At 51.1% G+C, this 18,803-nt stretch overlaps 1 protein-coding gene across 4 annotated transcripts in view; it reads left to right on the forward strand.

Annotated features, from left to right (window-relative positions):
- The window catches only part of OSBP2 (oxysterol binding protein 2), a 90,869-nt gene that overhangs the window by 9,039 nt on the left and 63,027 nt on the right, over positions 1 to 18,803 (forward strand). For all 4 annotated transcript variants that reach the window (XM_014253976.2, XM_088065093.1, XM_088065094.1 and 1 more), the window contains one exon: positions 16,169 to 16,377. In XM_014253976.2, coding sequence (XP_014109451.2) covers positions 16,169 to 16,377 — 209 coding nt within the window. The remainder of the gene's footprint in view (positions 1 to 16,168; positions 16,378 to 18,803) is intronic.

An 18,803-nucleotide genomic window follows, 5' to 3' on the forward strand; every position in this document is an offset into this window, starting at 1 on the left:
TTGATTGATTTTTGGTAGCTGTGATCACAGTTCATTAGTTGCAGTATTTGCTGTGTAATGTGGTTATTAACGGGTGAGTGCGCTCGCAGCTGGGCTGTGGGTGATGCCAAGTGGAGCACAGAGGTCACAGGTCTGGATTTCAGAGGGACTGTGACAGGCTGGAGCAGCAACAGGGTGATGGGAACCCTGTGGTGTTCAGCAGAGGCAAGCACCAGCCCTGCCCTGGGGTTGCTGCTGGAAGCAGCTTTGCAGAGCCTTGTCTTGGGGACAAGAAGGTGACCAGGAGTGACCAGCGGTCAGTGGTGGCTTTGGCTGTGTTAGCAGAAGAGTTGAGGGAAGGGGCTGTCCCCTCTGCTCAGCAGAGGAGTGCCCTGGGGTGCCCTGTCTGGGCCATCAGTCTGGTTTGGGACCTGCTAGGATGAGGCTGGAGCAGAGGAGACAGGGACACCCACAGCTCCATGGTGGAGGATGTGAAACAGAGGACAGAGCCTGGCTCTGCTCGTGGCAGGGTGAGGTACAGGACCGGGAGAACATGTGGGAAATCCTGCATGGACACATGGAAGCATGTTGACTTGGGAATGAGGACTGGATACTGGGATAGGGATCTGGAGAAGTGCAGGGAATTCATGGCTATTCCAGCTGGGCATAGGCAGGGTCCTGAGCAACCTTGTCTGGATGCAGATGCTCAGGGCAGGAGACTGGACCTGAGGCCTCCTGAGGTACTTTCCAGACACATTTCATGGGCCATTCTATGATTATTTCTGATGCTTTCTGTGAGTTTGCCTTTAGCTCTCTGGATGCTGATGGGGATGAGGAAAAGCCATGTCCTATTATGGCTTGTCCTGTCAGTGCCAGGGGAGCCTTGGTGGTTTCTGTGTCTGAACCCTTCAGGCTGTTACACAGACCATGTTTCAGGCCTTGTGAAACAGCCCCACAGGTCTGTTCACTCCACTTCCACGGCACTCTGAATTGAGGGAGGAGCTGCCTGACACTGGGACAGCCTGAGGATTGGCAAGCCAAATTTATGGGATTAAGCTGTGCTTTACTCCTCTATCAGGCTTTTATTTGTTAAAGCTTATTATAAGTACAGTGTTTTGCTGGAACACTTGGGGAAGCAAAGACCCAGTGGTGTTTCTGATCCTTTTAGGAGTGGGATTGGCTTAGGAGCTGATGGACAGCAATTTTCCTATTTTCTTGCCTCTGCAGTCTCTGGGATGTCCCCGCTGGGTGCTGCCCTGGAACTGTTTTCCCAGGAACCTACATTGTTTTGTGGGTAAACACTGAGTATGTGCTGGGTGAAGCATCTGCCTCTCCCTCTCTGTCCCCTTCCTTTTCACAAGGAAAAAAGTAAAAATTTCTGCTTCAGAGTGGAAAAACCTATGGATGCAAGCTCCTTGGAAATTTAGTTTTGAATTTGAAACTTGACTTGTAAAGGTCTGGAAATTTGTGCTTTGTTGCTCTGTAACAAGCCCATTTTCCTCTCCTTACAGTTGCAGACATCCAGCCTGGAATTGCCACTTGTAAGTACCTTGAGAGGCTGCAGCTCTGTATCCCAGCACAGATAAGGTCTGTAATTACTGGATTGGATTGAGTTCTGCTGCACAACTGCAGCCCTAAGGTGCCATTGCAGTGCAGGAATGAAACCTCTGGCTGCCTGTAGCTGTTATTCCCTGTTTTTGGAATGTTGTAGATTAATTTAAGCACAAAGCACATACCGTGAGAACAGGATTGATCCCATCAGGATTTGTACAATTGATTTCCAAGTGCACAATACCTGAACAGGCTTAATGGTTGTGAAAGTCACATTCTGCAGGCAGTGGAGACCGAGAGCTTTACGGAGGAATCCCTGTGGATGCTGCAGGGAGGCAGTGACGCATTTGTAGGAAGCAGTGGGATCATGGCAAGGAGCTTCTCTCTGTCATGAGGCTGCGGTGCAAGGCCTGGGGTGTCAGGCTGGGGGGTGGGGGAAATCTTTAATCATAGAATCATGAAATGGCCTGGGTGGGAAGGGGCCTTTTAAAATCCATCCAGTCCCACCCCCTGCTATGGCAGGGACACCTCCCACTGTCCCAGGCTGCTCCAAGCCCCAGTGTCCAGCCTGGCCTTGGGCACTGCCAGGGATCCAGGGGCAGCCCCAGCTGCTCTGGGCACCCTGTGCCAGGGCCTGCCCACCCTGCCAGGGAACAATTCCTGCCCAATATCCCATCCATCCCTGTCCTTTGGCAGTGGGAGCCATTCCCTGTGTCCTGTCCCTCCATCCCTTGTCCCAAGCCCCTCTCCAGCTCTCCTGGAGTTGGTTTAGGCCCTGGAAGGGGCTCTGAGGTGGCCCTGGAACCTTCTGTTCTCCAGGCTGAACAATCCTAATTCTTTCAGCTTTAATGTAGTGAGGTTAATGTTGGTAATTTGGTCCAGGGTGTTTCCATGAAGATTTACAATTTCTGTAGTTTTAGGAAGGGTGAATTTGTAAAGTAGCTAAAGCACCAATATTAAGTCAGGCATTACCCTGAAGTGAGACATCCTCATGGGTACAGAGGGAATTAGAGTTTTGTTTGACATTCGAGGCACCATCCTCCAAATATTTCTGCTTATTTTCCATTTGCCTTGTAAAGGAAATAGGTAGTGAGCCCTTTGTCCCACAGGTCAGGTACCTAAACTCTGCTGTTAGCATTAGGTGTAGCTTTAATTTCCAAGTTCAAAATATATTCTACCGTGTAATAGACCATTATAGCATTAGTTGTAATCTTAGTTTACAGATTGGTTTATTTATGGAACTGCTGGTTTGATGTAAACCCAGCAGAGGTGCTTGAAATCCTTATGTGGGATTAGTGCAGTCCTGTGATGGCAGTTTGTGGGGGCACATCCTGCTGCTGCACCTTTATCCCTTAACACTACCTCATGAGAAGTGTTTGTGCCATGGCAGGTCTCTATAAAAAGAATTTGCACCCATGTGCAAGTGTTGGAGTCGGAACAGTTTAGCTTCAGTGAGCCTGGATGTGATGTGATCCTGCTCCCTCACTTGGGAAAAGGGCATTGTGCTGCTTTTCACTGCTCTGTGCTCCTTAATATCATAGAGTCATGAAATATCCTGAGTTGGAAGGGACCCACAAGGATCATCAAAGTCCAGCTCCTGGAATATGTTCCTATGGGAGAATTCCCTTCAGTGGTCTGGCTTCTGTCCCCTCTTACACTATTTTTTAAAACCTCTGATAACATAAAAATAGATAGAAAATTGAAGGTTTAAACCTGCTTTTATTCCTGCAGAAGATTAAAGAAATAAAAGTGGGTAGAGAAGAAAAGAAAAATAAAAAGTTTTCAAGCAGTTTGGTGTATCCTGGGAAGAAAGGAGTAGTGGGGTGGTCACAGTTTTATTTATCCCCTGCATGAAGTCTGGCTTGGGAGACCAGCTGAGTGCTGGGCTCTGTTCCTCTGCAGCTCAGCTGGCCTCTTCCTTCTCTCTTGGGACACTTCCCGTGTCCTGTCCTCCTCTGTGTGCTTTGGAGTCTTTTGGTGGAACCCTTCCAGCTGCTGAACCTGCCGGGGTGAGACCCCCAGGACTCGGGGTCCTGCTGGAGAGAAGGGCCAAGAGCCACTCCTTGGAGTCTTTCAAGGAGCACGTGGATGCAGACAGTGGCTTCTAGGCCAAACTTGGCATCTTATCTGTTTAAAAATTTGTATAAATAGGTGCACTTCACCACACAGGAAATTAAAACTAGAGAGCAACATTCATCTCCCTGCTGTTGACTAGAGAAGATGAAAAGTTCTGGAAAGGCTCCACAGAGTTGGATTGCTTGTGGTGCTGGCTGCACTTCTGGTGTTTGTTTGTTGTCTCACACCTCACTGGGAGCGTGGATCACTGCACGGATCCTGCTGGGACACGTGGCAAATGTCTCTTTGCTTTTCCCTGTCTCCCTGCACTGGCAAAGCACCCAGCCTGTGTGTGCTGCCTCTCTGCTTCTTTCCTTGGGTGGGATTTGTCCTGAAGAGCAGCCAGAACCCTGCATTCTGTCCCTGCAGTCTGGTTTTGCAGTTGTTGGAGAGGCAGGGGAGGAAGTGTTTTGTAGAAGGGAGCACTGGATGCAGCTCCTTCAGAAATTAAAGATGCTGAGGGCTAAAAATAAACCATTCCCAGCCCTGTCCCTGCAGGAACAGTTCCTGTTCCTGACAGGAACTGCTGGACACGAGCTCTCGGGGATGGAGGCTTTTAATGTCCTCTATGAAGCACCAGAGCCTGGGCTGCAGTGGGATTCTGGGGCCTCCTGGCACAGTCCTGTTGTTTCTGAGGAGCCTGAGCAGCTGAGGGGGGTTGTGGAGTTGTCTGGCCAAGCAACATGTAAAATTGGGGGTTTTTCTCATTGAAAAACAACAGCTAAAGAACTTCAAAAGAGCTGGAGAGGGAGTTCACACAAGGCCCTGGAATGATAGGACAAGGGGGAATGGCTTAAAGTTGAAAGCGAGTAGATTTAGATTGGATATTGAAAGGAAATTGTTCCCTGTGAGGGTGGGCAGGCCCTGGCACAGGGTGCCCAGAGAAGCTGTGGCTGTCTCTGGATCCCTGGAAATGTCCAAGACCAGGTTGGACGGAGCTTGGAGCCACCTGGGACAGTGGAATGTGACCCTGCCCATGGCAGGGGGTGGAACTGGATGAGCTTTAAGGTCCTTTCCAACCCATTCCATGATTCGTGGATTGCTTTTTTGCCTTTGTGTGTACAGCAGGCTGCTTTGGAACCCCTTGGCTTCCCAGAGTGGCTCTGGAATGGGAGGGAGTGACTTTGGATATTCTGGTGCTGCTTTTGTTAATGTGAACCTTTCCTGCATGGAGCAAAGGGGTGGGATGGCAGCTGGGTGTTCTGGGAGGTGTGAAGGTGTCCTGTGCAGGGACATGATGGCCAGGCTTGGCTGCAGCCAGGGGAGCACAAAGGGCAGGACTCAGATTGTGCTGAAACAACTGCAATGTTTCTGCATTAAAACCTCTGAGCATTTATTGCACCACACAAGTTGTCTTGCAACACAATGCACTGAAATAACACAGAGTCTGGTCTGAACACTTGGGAAATTGGCTGAAAACTGCAATTCATCCTTTCTACGTGTGAGAGCCCTCCCTTGTGAAGGTCAATGACTTTGCCTTCCCTCTTGGCTGTTCCTGGTAACCCACAGTCAATATCTGTGGGGTTTTTGCAGAAGATACGCAGCCCTGAACACTGATCCCAGAGCAGCATGTCTTGGATTACAGATTTATGGAATGGTTTGGATTGGAAGGGAATTGAAATCGCATCCAGTGCCACCCCTGCCATGGGCAGCGACACCTCCCACTGTCCCAGGTTGCTCCAAGCCCCAATGTCCAGCCTGGCCTTGGGCACTGCCAGGGATCCAGGGGCAGCCCCAGCTGCTCTGGGCACCCTGTGCCAGGGCCTGCCCACCCTGCCAGGGAACAATTCCTGCCCAATATCCCATCCAGCCCTGCCCTCTGGCAGTGGGAGCCATTGCCCTTGGTGCTGGCCCTGGGACTCAGTGCAGAAGGACATTGGGTGTCACAGTGAAGCAGCTGGGATGTGCCAGGACTGTCCCTGAGTTACTGGCCAGGGTCACTCGGGCTCCTGCAGGATTTGATCCAAAAGCACCCTCAGCCCCAGTCATGGCCCAGTAAGTGGTTAACTCTTGATTTCTGTTCTATATAAAACTCTTGGCATCTGCAGCATCTGGAATGCCAGCTGCCAACATATTTTATTGGTGGTGTTGTAAGGGATGGGAAAGGTCTTGCACTGTGCCACACTGCCCCTTGCACTCCCACTGCTGACATGGTTTGCTGTGCTGCTTGCATTTCCCTCTGTTTCCTCAGTTCTTATGGGAAACCTGCTCTTCCCAGGATTGCTGACCTCCATCCACACTCCTCAGGAGCATGTCCTGCAAGGATCAGCTGATCGTTTCCTGGGTAGTGGAGGTCATAGAGGCACCTTGTATGCAGTATTCAAGTTCATGATCCCTTCCTTCTGCTCTCAAGTAGTGATTTCCTGCCCCCTGGAATCCGTTCTGGAAGCAGGCAGCTGCCTCCACTGGCCACTGCTCCCAGAAATAGGATATGCTGACTGTCGAGCTGAGCATGGATTTGTCACAGAATAAAGTTCTGGGTGTCACAGGAGGCTGCAGAAGTTGCTGCTGTTGGCTGATACGGGGTGTTTGCCTTGAGCAGAGGCAGCTGCAAGTCCTGTTCAGGGAGAAGATGGAGCTGAAGGAACCTCTCTCCATGTCTGTGCTGGACACACACCTGAAACCAGCCTCCACATAAACATGTAGGAAAGTGGTTCTTGAACTGAGGATTTCATAGTCAAGGGCTGAGAAGCAACACTTCAGCTTTTAAATATGAAGTTTTATCTTTCATCTCATGCCTTAAAATAGAGGAAAATGTATATTTATGCAACCATGTAGGCTTTGCATCCGGATATCTAAGGAATATTTCATCCAGAAGGAGATTCTGCATCTAGATATCTATCCCTAAGAAACACCTCATCCACACAGAGATCCTGGGCTATAATTGAGCATTGTTTGAAAGCTGGCAAGAAGTCAGGAGTGTGATGATTTTAGAGTGATGTTTGAGGTCACAGACTGTAGTTCATGTGCTGTCTCTGAGGGAAATTTGTTTGGTACTGAAAACATTAACATTGACAGTAGCTTGTAGAAAAGAGAGATGCTTGCAGCATGGAAAAATTCTTGGAAGTGAGCTCTTCTACCCACCCTCAATCTCAGGAAAGATGGGATAAGTCCTGTGCTTGAAGCAAATACATCCCTCAAGTCTGTAGTCTGGAAAACCAGGGTTTTTTAACCAGTCTGAATATTGTAAATGAGATAGGAATTGGTGGGATAGGAATAAAAATTGGGTTTTAATGTTGACTTTGTGTGCCATGTGTGGTATTATGTCCTTGGCTGTGCTGGTGAGAAAAGATAAAACACGAGTTGACTGTGGCTGATCTTTATGCTGATCATTTAACGCAATTCCCAAGGGCTGAAGCACCAGTAAAAACTTGAAAGCAAAGGCTGTAATGAGAAAAATGACTGCTTGAGGCCCTCATCTGCTTCAGTACAATTATTTCTTGTGTAGTAAAGAGCATTTGTCAAATGAACCTTGTGTGTGGTCACTCCTTGTTCATTCTTGCTTACAAATGAGCCACCGAGCTCGTGAGTCAGGCCTGGCCCAGGTCTTGGATTATCCTGCTAGCCGTGGAGGTGATGGGATCTGGACCAGACCTTTCATGACTGATGTGATATCACTGATGTGATAAGCTCAGCGTAGCTGAAAGGCTTGGTGGATTTTTGCACCAAAGTCTTGGTGGGATTTTCCATTTCTGGATCTTCGGCATTTTAGTTTGGAAACTAAACAATGAACTGGCACAACTGGGGGGCTTCCTCTGGCATTTTTGGAAGCTCCATGCCCAGAGCATGGCTCCTGCAGCCATTCCCAGCTCCATGCCCAGGATCCAGCTCCCCTCAGCCATTCCCAGCTCCCCACAGCCATTCCCAGCTCCCCTCAGCCATTCCCAGCTCCCCACAGCCATTCCCAGCTCCATGCCCAGGATCCAGCTCCCCTCAGCCCTGCTCAGCAGTTTTACCGAAGTTGCTGAGCCGGTGGTTTGGTTTCTGGGCTGTGAGGGACACCAGTGTCCCTGTGCTGGGTCAGCTGCCACCAAGGACACGCTCCCGGGGCGTTTCCTTCTGCTCACGTACTGAGATCCTTTCCCCACGCCGAGTTCCTTTAATTCTGCTCTTGCAGGGAGGGAAGGAGTGGAAGCCCTTTTTTGGGGAGCCACAGCGGTGTTGGGTGGGAGCTGGAGTTGTTCTGTGTCATGCCAGCTCAGGGAGCTGCTGGTGCCCTGCAGAGCTGGGGGATGGTGGAGCAGGTGAAGCCTCAAACCAGTGCCTCCAGAAACTTCTTGGGTGCCCATGTTTGCAGGGCCCTTGTCAGCCAGGGCCACACCAGCCTCTCCAGAGGTGCAGAGGAGATAGCACAAAGTGCTGGGAGGAGTGGGAGTGCTTGCTAGTAATTCTTTTAACATTAGTTTTATCATTAATTAATTTATTTGTTTATTTATTTTTCCCATAAAAACTCCAACACAAAGTCTCTTTGCCACCCATATCTGCTGATACCTGCACTATGGTTTAGTTTATCTCCTGGCTGTTGCTGAGGTGTCAGAAAACCAGCACCGTGCACATGAGAGAAGCAGGAGTGTGGTGTAAAAGGCAATGCCAGAGAAGTGCAGCAGGATGGGCTGACTTCAGAGTGTCTTTGTATTTGGGGTGGGAGTCTTGTCATTGGGAGCACTGCAGAAACAACATTGTCCTCAATGGAACAATGGGGACAATGGAATGAGGGGAAGGGAACGGTGCCTTTTGCTGTGATTCTGATTTTGGCAGGGAAAGGTTTTGAGGTCTGATTGCATTTTGCAGGTTTTACACAGGTTTTCAGGAAATGAACCCCTGTACTTGGCACCCAGCTTGGATCCCTTGTATATTGGAAGGAGCTTGCTCTCTGTGTGCCCCTCAGCCACCCAGCAGCTCAAGCTAGATTTTATTTAGGAAAGAGGTGAGGGGTAGCCTGGGTGTTGTTTTTCAGAGCCCTTTCAGCTTGGCAATGTTGGTTTTCCTGCCCTGAGCACATCTTGCACTCCCCCAGCAGGGATTGTTTGGATGGAGTCACATCGGAGATGCTTCTGAGCAGGAAGTGCTGCCATTGGGAGAATGTCTCATCCTCCTGAGATGTTTCATGGAACCTTCCTGGCAGGCAGTGCTAGGTCCTGCACTGTGGCTCTGAGGGAATTTGTCTGACAAATTGCCTGTCCTGAGCTCCTCTGGAGGTTTTTCCCCTCTCTGAAGCACAGAGAGACAAGGGCTGTTTGTTAATGATCTGGAGCAGAAGGTATCTTCCAGGTTTTTCCTTGCCCCTTCACTGGGGTGAGTATTGCAGCCAAATTGAAGTGGAAAAGCACTGGAGAATGGAGTGTAAACTCCAGATTGCTGTGCTTATTGCTCACTTACAGAAGATCTGTATGGCCAAATCTTCCTTAAATCATGCTTGGGTGGTCTTGCTGAGGCTCTTTGGTGTTGGGTCCCAGTGTGGGCAGGGGTTTGTCCTGGAAACCAGCTTGGGAAGCTGCTGGATAGGTTGTGGTGGAATATTCCTGTGATCTGTGGAGGTGGTGAGTACCCGAGCTTCAGACATCCCTCTGGCTGGTGGGGATTGCAGCCAGGATTGCAGCCAGGATTGCAGGCTTTCCCTTAACCCTGATCATTCCCAATCTGTGCCCACCCTGACTGCAGCCAGTTGCAGATTAGTTGGCCTTTAAATAGATTTAAATCACGTGTTCTTTCAGCAATCTCAGCCCAACACTTGCCATGTGCTTGTTTGGGGTCGATTTGTGCTTTCTTGGTTTTGGGGAAGGCGAAAAGAGGAAGCAAAGGGAAAAGCTGAGCTGTTTGTCACATAGAGCTTGTGGTTTGTGAGAGCCCTGCTGAACCAGCTGTTGTGTGCTGAACTCACTGGGAGAATACCTCTGGAGCCACACACCTGCATCCCCTTGGGTATTTGAGTTCTGGAATTGAATTGTCATAAAATCCCTTTTTCCTTGAACCCAGGGAGAGTAATAACCCCAAGAGGGTTGGTTTCAATGTTCCCTGCCCTGACTTCATGCATGTGAGCTCAAATTCAAGTGCTCTTTGGAATTTCTCATGCCTAAAAGGGAAGCAGAGATTTCACTGGCTTTATACCCCCCAAAACTGAACCAAGGACATGGGAAATGTCAGTTTGTTGGGAAATGTGCCTTGGAGCACTTGTGTGGGTGGGCTCGTTGTGTCTGATTCTTCAGGGATGGAGTGTGGGGTGGGGGTGACAGGAATTCAAACACCACATGTGGGCACGGATGCTCTGGAAGTGGGAGCTGTTGTCTGGTGCGGGTGACGCTGGGAGGAGGTGGTGGCACAAGAGCCTTTTATTGGCAGTGAGCAATGGGGAGTGCAGCTCCTGTCCCTGCGCCCTGTGGGAATGCTGTGAGGAATGGGAGAGCTCAGCCTAAGCACAGGTGGCTGTGCTAGGCTCTGAATTCTGCATGGAAATCTTTGTTCCTGTAGGAAGAGTGAGCTGTGCTGCTCAGGCACAGCAGGGACTCAGGGCTGTGGCATCTCTTGTGCTGCCTCCCACTCTTGGGAAGAAAAGAAAAGAATGTCCTCAGCTATTGAATTATCCAATTCTGCCTGGTCTGCTCCCTGTCCTTGATTTCTTTCCTTCCCTCTGCCTGCAGCAGTCCTTGCACCTGACTCCAAAGAGCATTTCCCAGTTGGCCACGGGTATAAATATTCCTCTATGGCTGCAGAGCCTTTAATGGTACAATATTTTCCAGTATGATGAAGAAATGAGTTTTATAAACTGGTTTCTACTTAATCCATAAAAGAAACAGTAGAAAAAAACAGGTCTTAATCTCCAAGTCTGGAGAGGTCAGTGGTGTAAGAAGCAGCGAGGGTGTCACAGAATCATGGAATAAATTGGGATGGATGGGACTTTAAATATCATCTTGTTCCACCCCTGCCATGGCAGGGACAGTTTCCACTGTCCCAGGCTGCTCCAAGCCCCGTCCAGCCTGGTCTTGGACACCTCCAGGGATCCAGGGGCAGCCCCAGCTGCTCTGGGCACCCTGTGCCAGGGCCTGCCCACCCTGCCAGGAGAGAATTTCTTTCCAATGTCCCATCTAATCCTACCCCTGTCCGTGGGAAGCCATTCCCCCTTGTCCCTCTGGGCTCTTGTCCAAAGCTCCTCTGTGTTTCATGAAGCTGTTGGGTTTGTGCTGTGGGTGGGTGTGTTTGCTCCTGGCTGTGTTGTGTTGGGTTTTGGGCGTGATCTGCAGCAATTCAGGAGCCTGGATTTGTAATTCTGTTGAGATCTGACAGCCAGAAAGTGTTTCTGAGTTCCAAATACAGTGTGGTGGTGGAGCTCACTGGGAAAATCCCTTGACACATCCATTTGCCAGCTCCAGGGATGAGCCTGGGATTGGTGTCCAGCTCCATCCCACGTGTGTAGTGATGGATGTTGCTGTGAGGTCTCTGTACCTCACAGCCAGAGACTCAAAACCCACCCCAAACCACAAGCAATTTCCTTCTCTTCCCTGACAGTTTGTGCTTTTTCCAGCTCTTCAGATGTTTATTTTCTCCTTAAATCCTGCCTAAGAGAGGAGGAGCTGGGGGCATCCCTGCTGGCTCTGCCCCTGTGTTGCCCATCCAGCTGAAGTGTGGGACCTGCAGGAAGCTGTCTGGTCGTGCAGGGGAAGCTGTTGCTGGATCTACACTCACACCCCCAAACTTGGACAGCAAAACTTCCTTGGGAAACAACTTAGATCATTATGTAAGGCAAAAAAAAAAAACCCTAAGATTGTGCAGCAACAGCAGGAGATTTTTCTGTAAATGCTGTTTAAATTAGGAAATACTTGCTGGGTCAGCAGTGTCCAGGGAGCTGAGTGGTGCCCTGCAAATGGTCTTGTGTGGCTGCTGGTGCCTCCTGCTTCTTCCAGAGCTCCCAGCAGGTCCCTGTTGGAGCACTTGGTGCTGCTTTCCCAGACGAGGCAGAGTCAGAGGCTGCTCACAAGCTGTTCTGGCTCCTCCTGAGATGTGATGGCTCCTGGGTAACACTGGGGTGAAGTTCCTGGAGTGTGTGGTCTGAGGCTGGGGGCTCAGATGCAGCCTCTGAACCCCTCAGTGCCCAAATTTCACTGGTTGTGGTGTAACAGCAGGGAGTGAAAGCCCAGGGTGACACTGGGATAAGGAAGACAAAACCTTCTGAGTCTTTAAGGGTCTCTCCTGCTCCCCTTGTGCTTCTGTGAGCCTGTCCTGGGGAAGTGGCTGAGTGTGAGCCCTGCAGTGATCTACATTTACACCAGCAAACAGTGATAAGGTGGGAATTCAGTGTTTGAGATCCTGGGGACAGGCTGGGAGAGCTGGGTATGTTCTCCTGGAGAAGAAAAGGCTCCAAGGGGACCTCAGAGCCCCTTCCAATACCTGGAGGGACTCCAGGAGAGCTGGAGAGGGACTGGGGACAAGGGGTGGAGGGACAGGACACAGGGAATGGCTTCCCACTGCCAGAGGGCAGGGCTGGATGGGATATTGGGCAGGAATTGTTCCCTGGCAGGGTGGGCAGGCCCTGGCACAGGGTGCCCAGAGCAGCTGGGGCTGCCCCTGGATCCCTGGCAGTGCCCAAGGCCAGGTTGGACACTGGGGCTTGGAGCAGCCTGGGACAGTGGGAGGTGTCCCTGCCATGGCAGGGGTGGCACTGGATGGGCTTTGAGGTTCCTTCCAACACAAAGCCTTCCATGATTCCATGATGTAGAATCAGGTGTGCTGATTTCTGAGGCTCATAGCGAAGCAATGGTTTTGAGATAATCGGGGAAATCTGTAGGATGAGAGTGTGGATGTATTTCAGGATATAACTTAAGCTATTTTTGGATTTCTCTGTGGAGATTCCTTAGAACACAGCTGGTAATGGAGACTGGCCTTGCCAGCTTTGAAGGGGACCCTCAGCTCAGTGTTTGTGTAGCTCCTTGCTGGGTTTCAGGTGGATAATCCAGTTTGGAGACCTGTCCCTCACTACCCTGAGTGTTTCTGGCTCCCTCAAGATGCCAGATGCTCCCAGGCAGGACAGAATGGCACAGGGTCCCTCCAGGTGTCACTCCCACTCTGCTTGGCTGAACTGGGGCAGCTGTTGAGCTGCCAGGATTGCTGGAATGCTCTGGTCCCAGGGCTGGGCTGCTGGGAGCTCCCTGACCTCCTGTGGATGCTCAGGCTGTAATTCTGCTGTGCCTGGGACATGGGGACAGTCTTGGTTCCCTGCTGGGTTCCTCTGCCTGATGCTGTCAGGAAGGACAGGGATACCCAGAATGCTGCAGAGCCTTGCTGCTGGAAATAAAATTCTAGGAGAAATTCCATGGGCATCCCTTGTGCTTGTTAAGTGTTGGGAGCAGAGTGAGCTGGGCTTGTTCATTCCTTGCTGTGTCCTGTTAACTTCCAGCAGAGCCACACAGTTACAATTAGAGATTCTGTGTAAGCAGCATCTTCCCAGCATCCACAGCTCAATCTTTGGCTGTTGGGATATCACCAAAACCACAGCTGTGGAGCTGGCAGGCAAAAACCATTTTATTATCTCCTTTTTCACCTTCTCTTTGGTCTGTAGATAAACCTGTCCTGTGAGCCCTTACAGGGAGATTTGTTGTTTATATCCAGGGAGATTTGGTACAGTTGTTAAAAATTGGGAGCATCTTTCTCTTGCACAGCACTGGCATGCTGAGCAGCCTCCTGGAGCTCAAGTGTCCCTTCAGAAGTAGGAAACAGGTCTTTAAATTATAATTTGCTGCTCTTTTATGGCAGTGTGGAGCTGCTCTGTCAGGCTGTAGAATCCAAGCCCCTGAAAATCAGACTCCACGAGTTTTAGACTGAAGCCCTTTTAAGGAACTGATGCTGTAAATTGTCTTGTCAAGCTCTGTGTTTAGATTTGTGGTGTTAAGGAGCTGGAGCAGCTTTTTCAGTCAAAAAAGAGAGAAGTGCTATAAATAATATTTTAAAAAGAAAATCTTTCAAGATTTTTGCAAAACCTGTCATTGTGAGTGGCTGGGATACAAGAGCTGTGCTGGGCTGGTGGGTAGGGTAGGTGATGGAGATGCCAGGGTTTTCACCAGTCTGAAATTTCTATGATTCTGTTGAAATAAAAAAGGAAAAAAATATATTTAGAGCAGCAACATCTGCTGGCTTGGACAAAATCCATGTGGGAATTGGGACCTATGCATCCAGAGGAGGTTGGAGAGCTGAAATAGGGTCTTGCTGGTATTGTGGTAAAAGACATCAGTGGTTTTAGAGTAAGGAATCCTCTCTCTGATGATCTTAGCACATCCATAACAGCACTGGTCTTGCCACAAACCTGATTTTGGGGATATCTGTCCATGATTCCTGTCCTGCTCTGTCTGGAGCTGGCTGCCTGGGCTGGCCAGTGTTGCCTTGGGCCAATCACTCAAGGCTTCCATGGAGCGTGTCCTGATGCTTTGGGATCTTGCTGCTGGGAAAAGGGACATACTGGTGTTGATATGATGATGTTTGCTGTCCCCTGGCTGATTTGGTGGATGTTTTAGTCCTCCCTGTGGTATTTTGGGATATTTTTTCTCTCTGGTGTGTCCTGGCCAGGACTCTCTCCAAGGCTGTCATTCCCCCCCCAGCCTCCCCTGCACAGCTCTAATTTTGGCTCTTCGAGGGCGAATCCCGGCAGTTTTTGCTCCCTCTCAGAGCTAAAAAATCCCGGAGGCTCAGCTGCCTCCACCTCTGTGTGCTCCATGTCCATGTTTAACCTCCCTCAGCCAGGTGCTCTCCAAACACAGCGCTCCGAGCACTGCGGGAAGGGGAGAACCGGGAAATCTGCCGGGATCACGTTATGCAAGAGCCGAGTGTGAGCGGTGAATAAGCAGATCCAGCTGACCACGAGGGCTCTGAAGGGCACCTCTGCTTCTTTCCCCATGTGTGGACATAGGAGATCGCTGTTGGCTCCAGGCTGGGTCAGATGCCTGCCTCGTGTGTGGGTGCTGATTGATAGGAATTGATTTCCCATGTGGATTGGCACGGGAAGGGAGCTGGGAGAGCAACATCCCAGTTTTCTTGGGAAACTCTTTGAACATCTGCAGTTGATTTATTGCAGTCACCTTGGAGAACTTCGCTTTGTGGAGAAAAAATTATTTTAGCAGCTCTCTCAAGGTATGAAGGGATTCCTTCTGGGAATGTAGTATGTGCTGCAGTGTGAAGGGATCACTTGGGAATGAAAATCTGGGCTTGATTCCTTTGGGGCCAACTCGTCCCCTACAAAAAGTGTAACCATGCTGTGCACTGGGTCTGAACTTACCCTGTGGTGCTGAGAGACACAGACTGGAAGTCTTTAGGAGGCACCAGGAGGATTTCATGTCAGGTTTGGATATGGCCCTGGGATAAATCTGTCCCACAAAGCAGTGTCAGGGCAGAGCAGGTGAGAGATGTCATTGAGATGTTTGGGAGGTTTGAGGATTTGAGTTCCTGGTCAGGCAGAGTGGTTTCCATCTGTATAACAAGCAGGAATCAGGCAGCTCTAGGCTGTGCCTGTAAAACCTCCTTGCTCTGATGTTCATGTGGAATTACAGAGTCCTTGAGGTTGGAAAACCCTCTGAGATCATTGAGGTCAGTCGTTAACCTGCCACTGCCAAGGCCACCACTGCCCCATGTCCCCAAGTGCCACATCCACACAGCTGTTAAATCCCTCCAGGGATGGGGACTCCAAACCTCCCTGGGCAGCCCCTGCCAAGGCCTGACCACCCTTTCCATGCAGAAACTCCTCCTTATGTCCAACCTGAGGCTCCCCTGGCCCAGCCTGAGGCCGTTCCCTCTGCTCCTGTCCCTGTTCCCTGGGAGCAGAGCCCGACCCTCCCCGGCTGTCCCCTCCTGGCAGGGAGTTGTGCAGAGCCAGAAGGGCCCCCTGAGCCTCCTTTTCTCCAGGCTGAGCCCCTTTCCCAGCTCCCTCAGCCGCTCCTGGGGCTCCAGCCCCTTCCCCAGCTCCGTTCCCTGCCCTGGACACGCTGCAGCCCCTCCAGGGCTCTCTTGTCAGGAGGGTCCCAGAGCTGCCCCAGCACTGGAGGTGCCCCAGCAGGGCCAGCACAGGGGACGGGCCCTGCCCTGCTCCTGCTGCCCCCCAGGGCTGGGATATACGAGGTCTAAGCACACTTGGACAAAAACAATGATGGAATGGAGAGGGCATAAAAAGCCACAAAATGCTGGATTCTGGAGCTGGGACAGCTGGGAGAAGGGAGAAAAGCAGCAGTGGTAATGAGATGAGAAAGCCAGTGTTGCATAGTTGGTAACTTTGCTTTTAGGGCAGCCAGAAGCAGTGGACACAGTGGGATGTGAATGTATAAGGAATGATGGGGTGTTGCTCCTCCAAGTGAACCTGTTCCATCTAAATACCTCAGCCTGTCCTTGTTTCTCTGATTGTCCATCTTTTCCAGCTTTAGTGGATTGGATGTGAGTGCTGCCAGCTCAGGATATCTCCACAGGTCTGTGCTGTGCAGGAAAGTGCCTTGGAGGCGTTCTGGGGTCAGGTACAGGGGCACTGACACTTCCTTGTCCCTCTGTTCCTGTGCAGGACGCAGGCGGAGATGGCCCACACGTGCCGAGGCACCATCAACCTGTCCACGGCCCACATCGACACGGAGGACTCGTGCAACATCGTGCTGTCCAACGGGGGCAGGACCTACCACCTGAAGGCCAACTCAGAGGTGGAGAGGCAGCGCTGGGTCACGGCCCTGGAGCTGGCCAAGGCCAAGGCCATCCGCATGCGGAACAACCAGTCAGGTACGGTGCACCCGATGGGCAGCCACAGCCTTCCAGTTCCTCCTGGTCACCCAGCTCTCCTGGGCTTGTTAAATGGTGCAGAACCCACCCAGGTATGGCTTCACACATAGCTGGGAGTTGCCGATGGTCTCCCAGGGACACAAAGGGTTGGACACAGCCCTGCTGCACCTGTGGTATCTCAGCTGCCTGGGCAGCTCTGAGCAGGTCTTTAAAGCCTGGGAATGGCTGTAAATTGTGGAGAGGCAGTAACAATGAGCTAATGATGCTGCTTCTGGAAGGCAGAATGACGAGTCTTTCTCCTGGAGACTTTGTGCTGGGAATGCTGTAAATGCTGTGGTCAGAGGCCTGGGCACCACGTGGATGGTGTTCCATAGCTTGGGGAGGTTTGGTGGATGAATGACACAGATATTTAGTTGAGCTGTTTCTGTGTGCATCTCTCCTTCTGTCCCTTTGTTGTGGTGTTTATTGGAGTAGGTTTGGGACAGCTACACTTTGTAAAGCTGTCAGAGCCCTGTGCCTGGTCCAGAGCTCCTCCCCAGGGTGACCTTGTTCTGCTCCGTAATGGGTCAGTTGGGTCAGCTAGGCTTGACAAACAGAATATTTTAGAAATACTTCAATGATTCTGTGAGTCTGTATTTCAATGTTTATAATGCTTCTGGGGTTAACATTGGGTTTTCTTCTACAAGCACACACAGCTTCCAGCTGCAGTAAACAAACTTCAGAAATGGAGAAGGGAAGGCTCCAGGGAGACCTTAAAGCACCTTCCAGTGCCTGAAGGAGCTCCAGGAGAGATGGAGAGGGACTTGGGACAGGAGTGCCAGGGCAAGGGGGAATGGCTGCCAGAGGGCAGGGCTGGATGGGATATTGGGCAGGAATTGTTCCCTGGGAGGGTGGGCAGGCCCTGGCACAGGGTGCCCAGAGCAGCTGGGGCTGCCCCTGGATCCCTGGCAGTGCCCAAGGCCAGGCTGGACATTGGGGCTGGGAGCAGCCTGGGACAGTGGGAGGTGTCCCTGCCATGGCAGGGGGTTGGAGTACTTGATATTCAAAGTCCCAGCCCAAACCATTCTGTGACTTTAAGAGCTGTGAACTTTCTGTCCCTTAAAATTCCAGCTCTGGAATATGCAAATACTGACAGAGAGCCCAGCTGATCCAGGAGAAGGGGAGAGTTTCTGGGCATGCTTGTTTAGCTGGGCAGGTGGGACTCTGTGCTGGCCGTGGCTGCACTGAGGGGGCTGTGGGGACTGTCGAGTCCTTTAGCTGGGTGGGTGTGTGGAGAAGGATGTGGAGAAGTGGTGTGGGAAAGGATCTCCTGGAGAAGTGGTGTGGGAAAGGATCTCCTGGAGAAGTGGTGTGGGAAAGGATCTCCTGGAGATGTGGTGTGTGGCTTTACCTTCCCTTTGGGACCGTGGGGCTGTGGCAGTGCTGGGTGGAGCAGTCACAGGGGCTGTCAGCCACGCTGCCTCCTGAGTCAGGCACAGCTATTTTGGTTTGTGTCTGCCCATAAAAATAGCAAATGCAGAGCCTGGCTGTGCTGAGCTCTGGCTCTGGGCTCTCTGGGCTGAGAGCAGTGCTGTGGCTGTGACTGTGCTTCCCTGTGGCTCTGCTGACTCAGCTCTGGTCCAGGCCATGGAGCTGATGGGAGAGAAATTCCGCACTGGATTCCTGCTTTTCCAAGCTTTCCTGATCTCATCAGAGGGGATAAGACACCTTGTAAATGGGTGCTGAATCCTTGTGCTGTGGAGGTAGAGCTGAGCACATCAGTGAATTAATTTATGCCTTAATGTTCATCTGGCTGATGGTTCCAATTAGAGATCTTTTAATTATAGTAAAGAGTGACTGTGTGTTTGGCTTGAATCAAAATAGAATTCCTGATGTTGTGCCCCTACTGGGGTTGGATGTTTACAAGTAAAGGGAAGAAGTTCTGGATTTGCTGTAGAAATCCCCAGTCTTTCAAGTCTGCTCATGTGCAGAATTGTCTGAGTTGCCCCCTCTTATCCTGAGGGATCCCCAGAATCTGTGTGTTCCCCCAGGGCTGCTCTGCAGAGCCCAGGTGGGCTCCAAGGAGTGCAAAGGGTGGTTAAGCAGCTGAAGGGATTTGTGCCCTCAAGGAGGAGCATCCATGGCTCTGGGAGTCCAAAAGGTGGGGAGAGGGTGGCAGAGGGGGCAGGTTTGTTGCTGATGCTGTCTGTCCTTCTGGGAAAGGACACAGAGAGCATCCTTGTGGCCATCTGTGCTCATGGGCACTGCCTGCTGCCCTGCCTGCTTCAGAGACACCTCTCCTCACCACCCTCACAGGGAAGAGTTTCTTCCCAATATCCCATCCATCCCTGCCCTCTGGCAGTGGGAGCCATTCCCTGTGTCCTGTCCCTCCATCCCTTGTCCCCAGTCCCTCTCCAGCTCTCCTGGAGCCTCTTTAGGCCCTGGAA

Source organism: Pseudopodoces humilis, chromosome 20, assembly GCF_049639895.1.
Source record: "Pseudopodoces humilis isolate 2021_Gansu_Grassland_sample_001 chromosome 20, ASM4963989v1, whole genome shotgun sequence".
NCBI lineage: Eukaryota > Metazoa > Chordata > Aves > Passeriformes > Paridae > Pseudopodoces > Pseudopodoces humilis.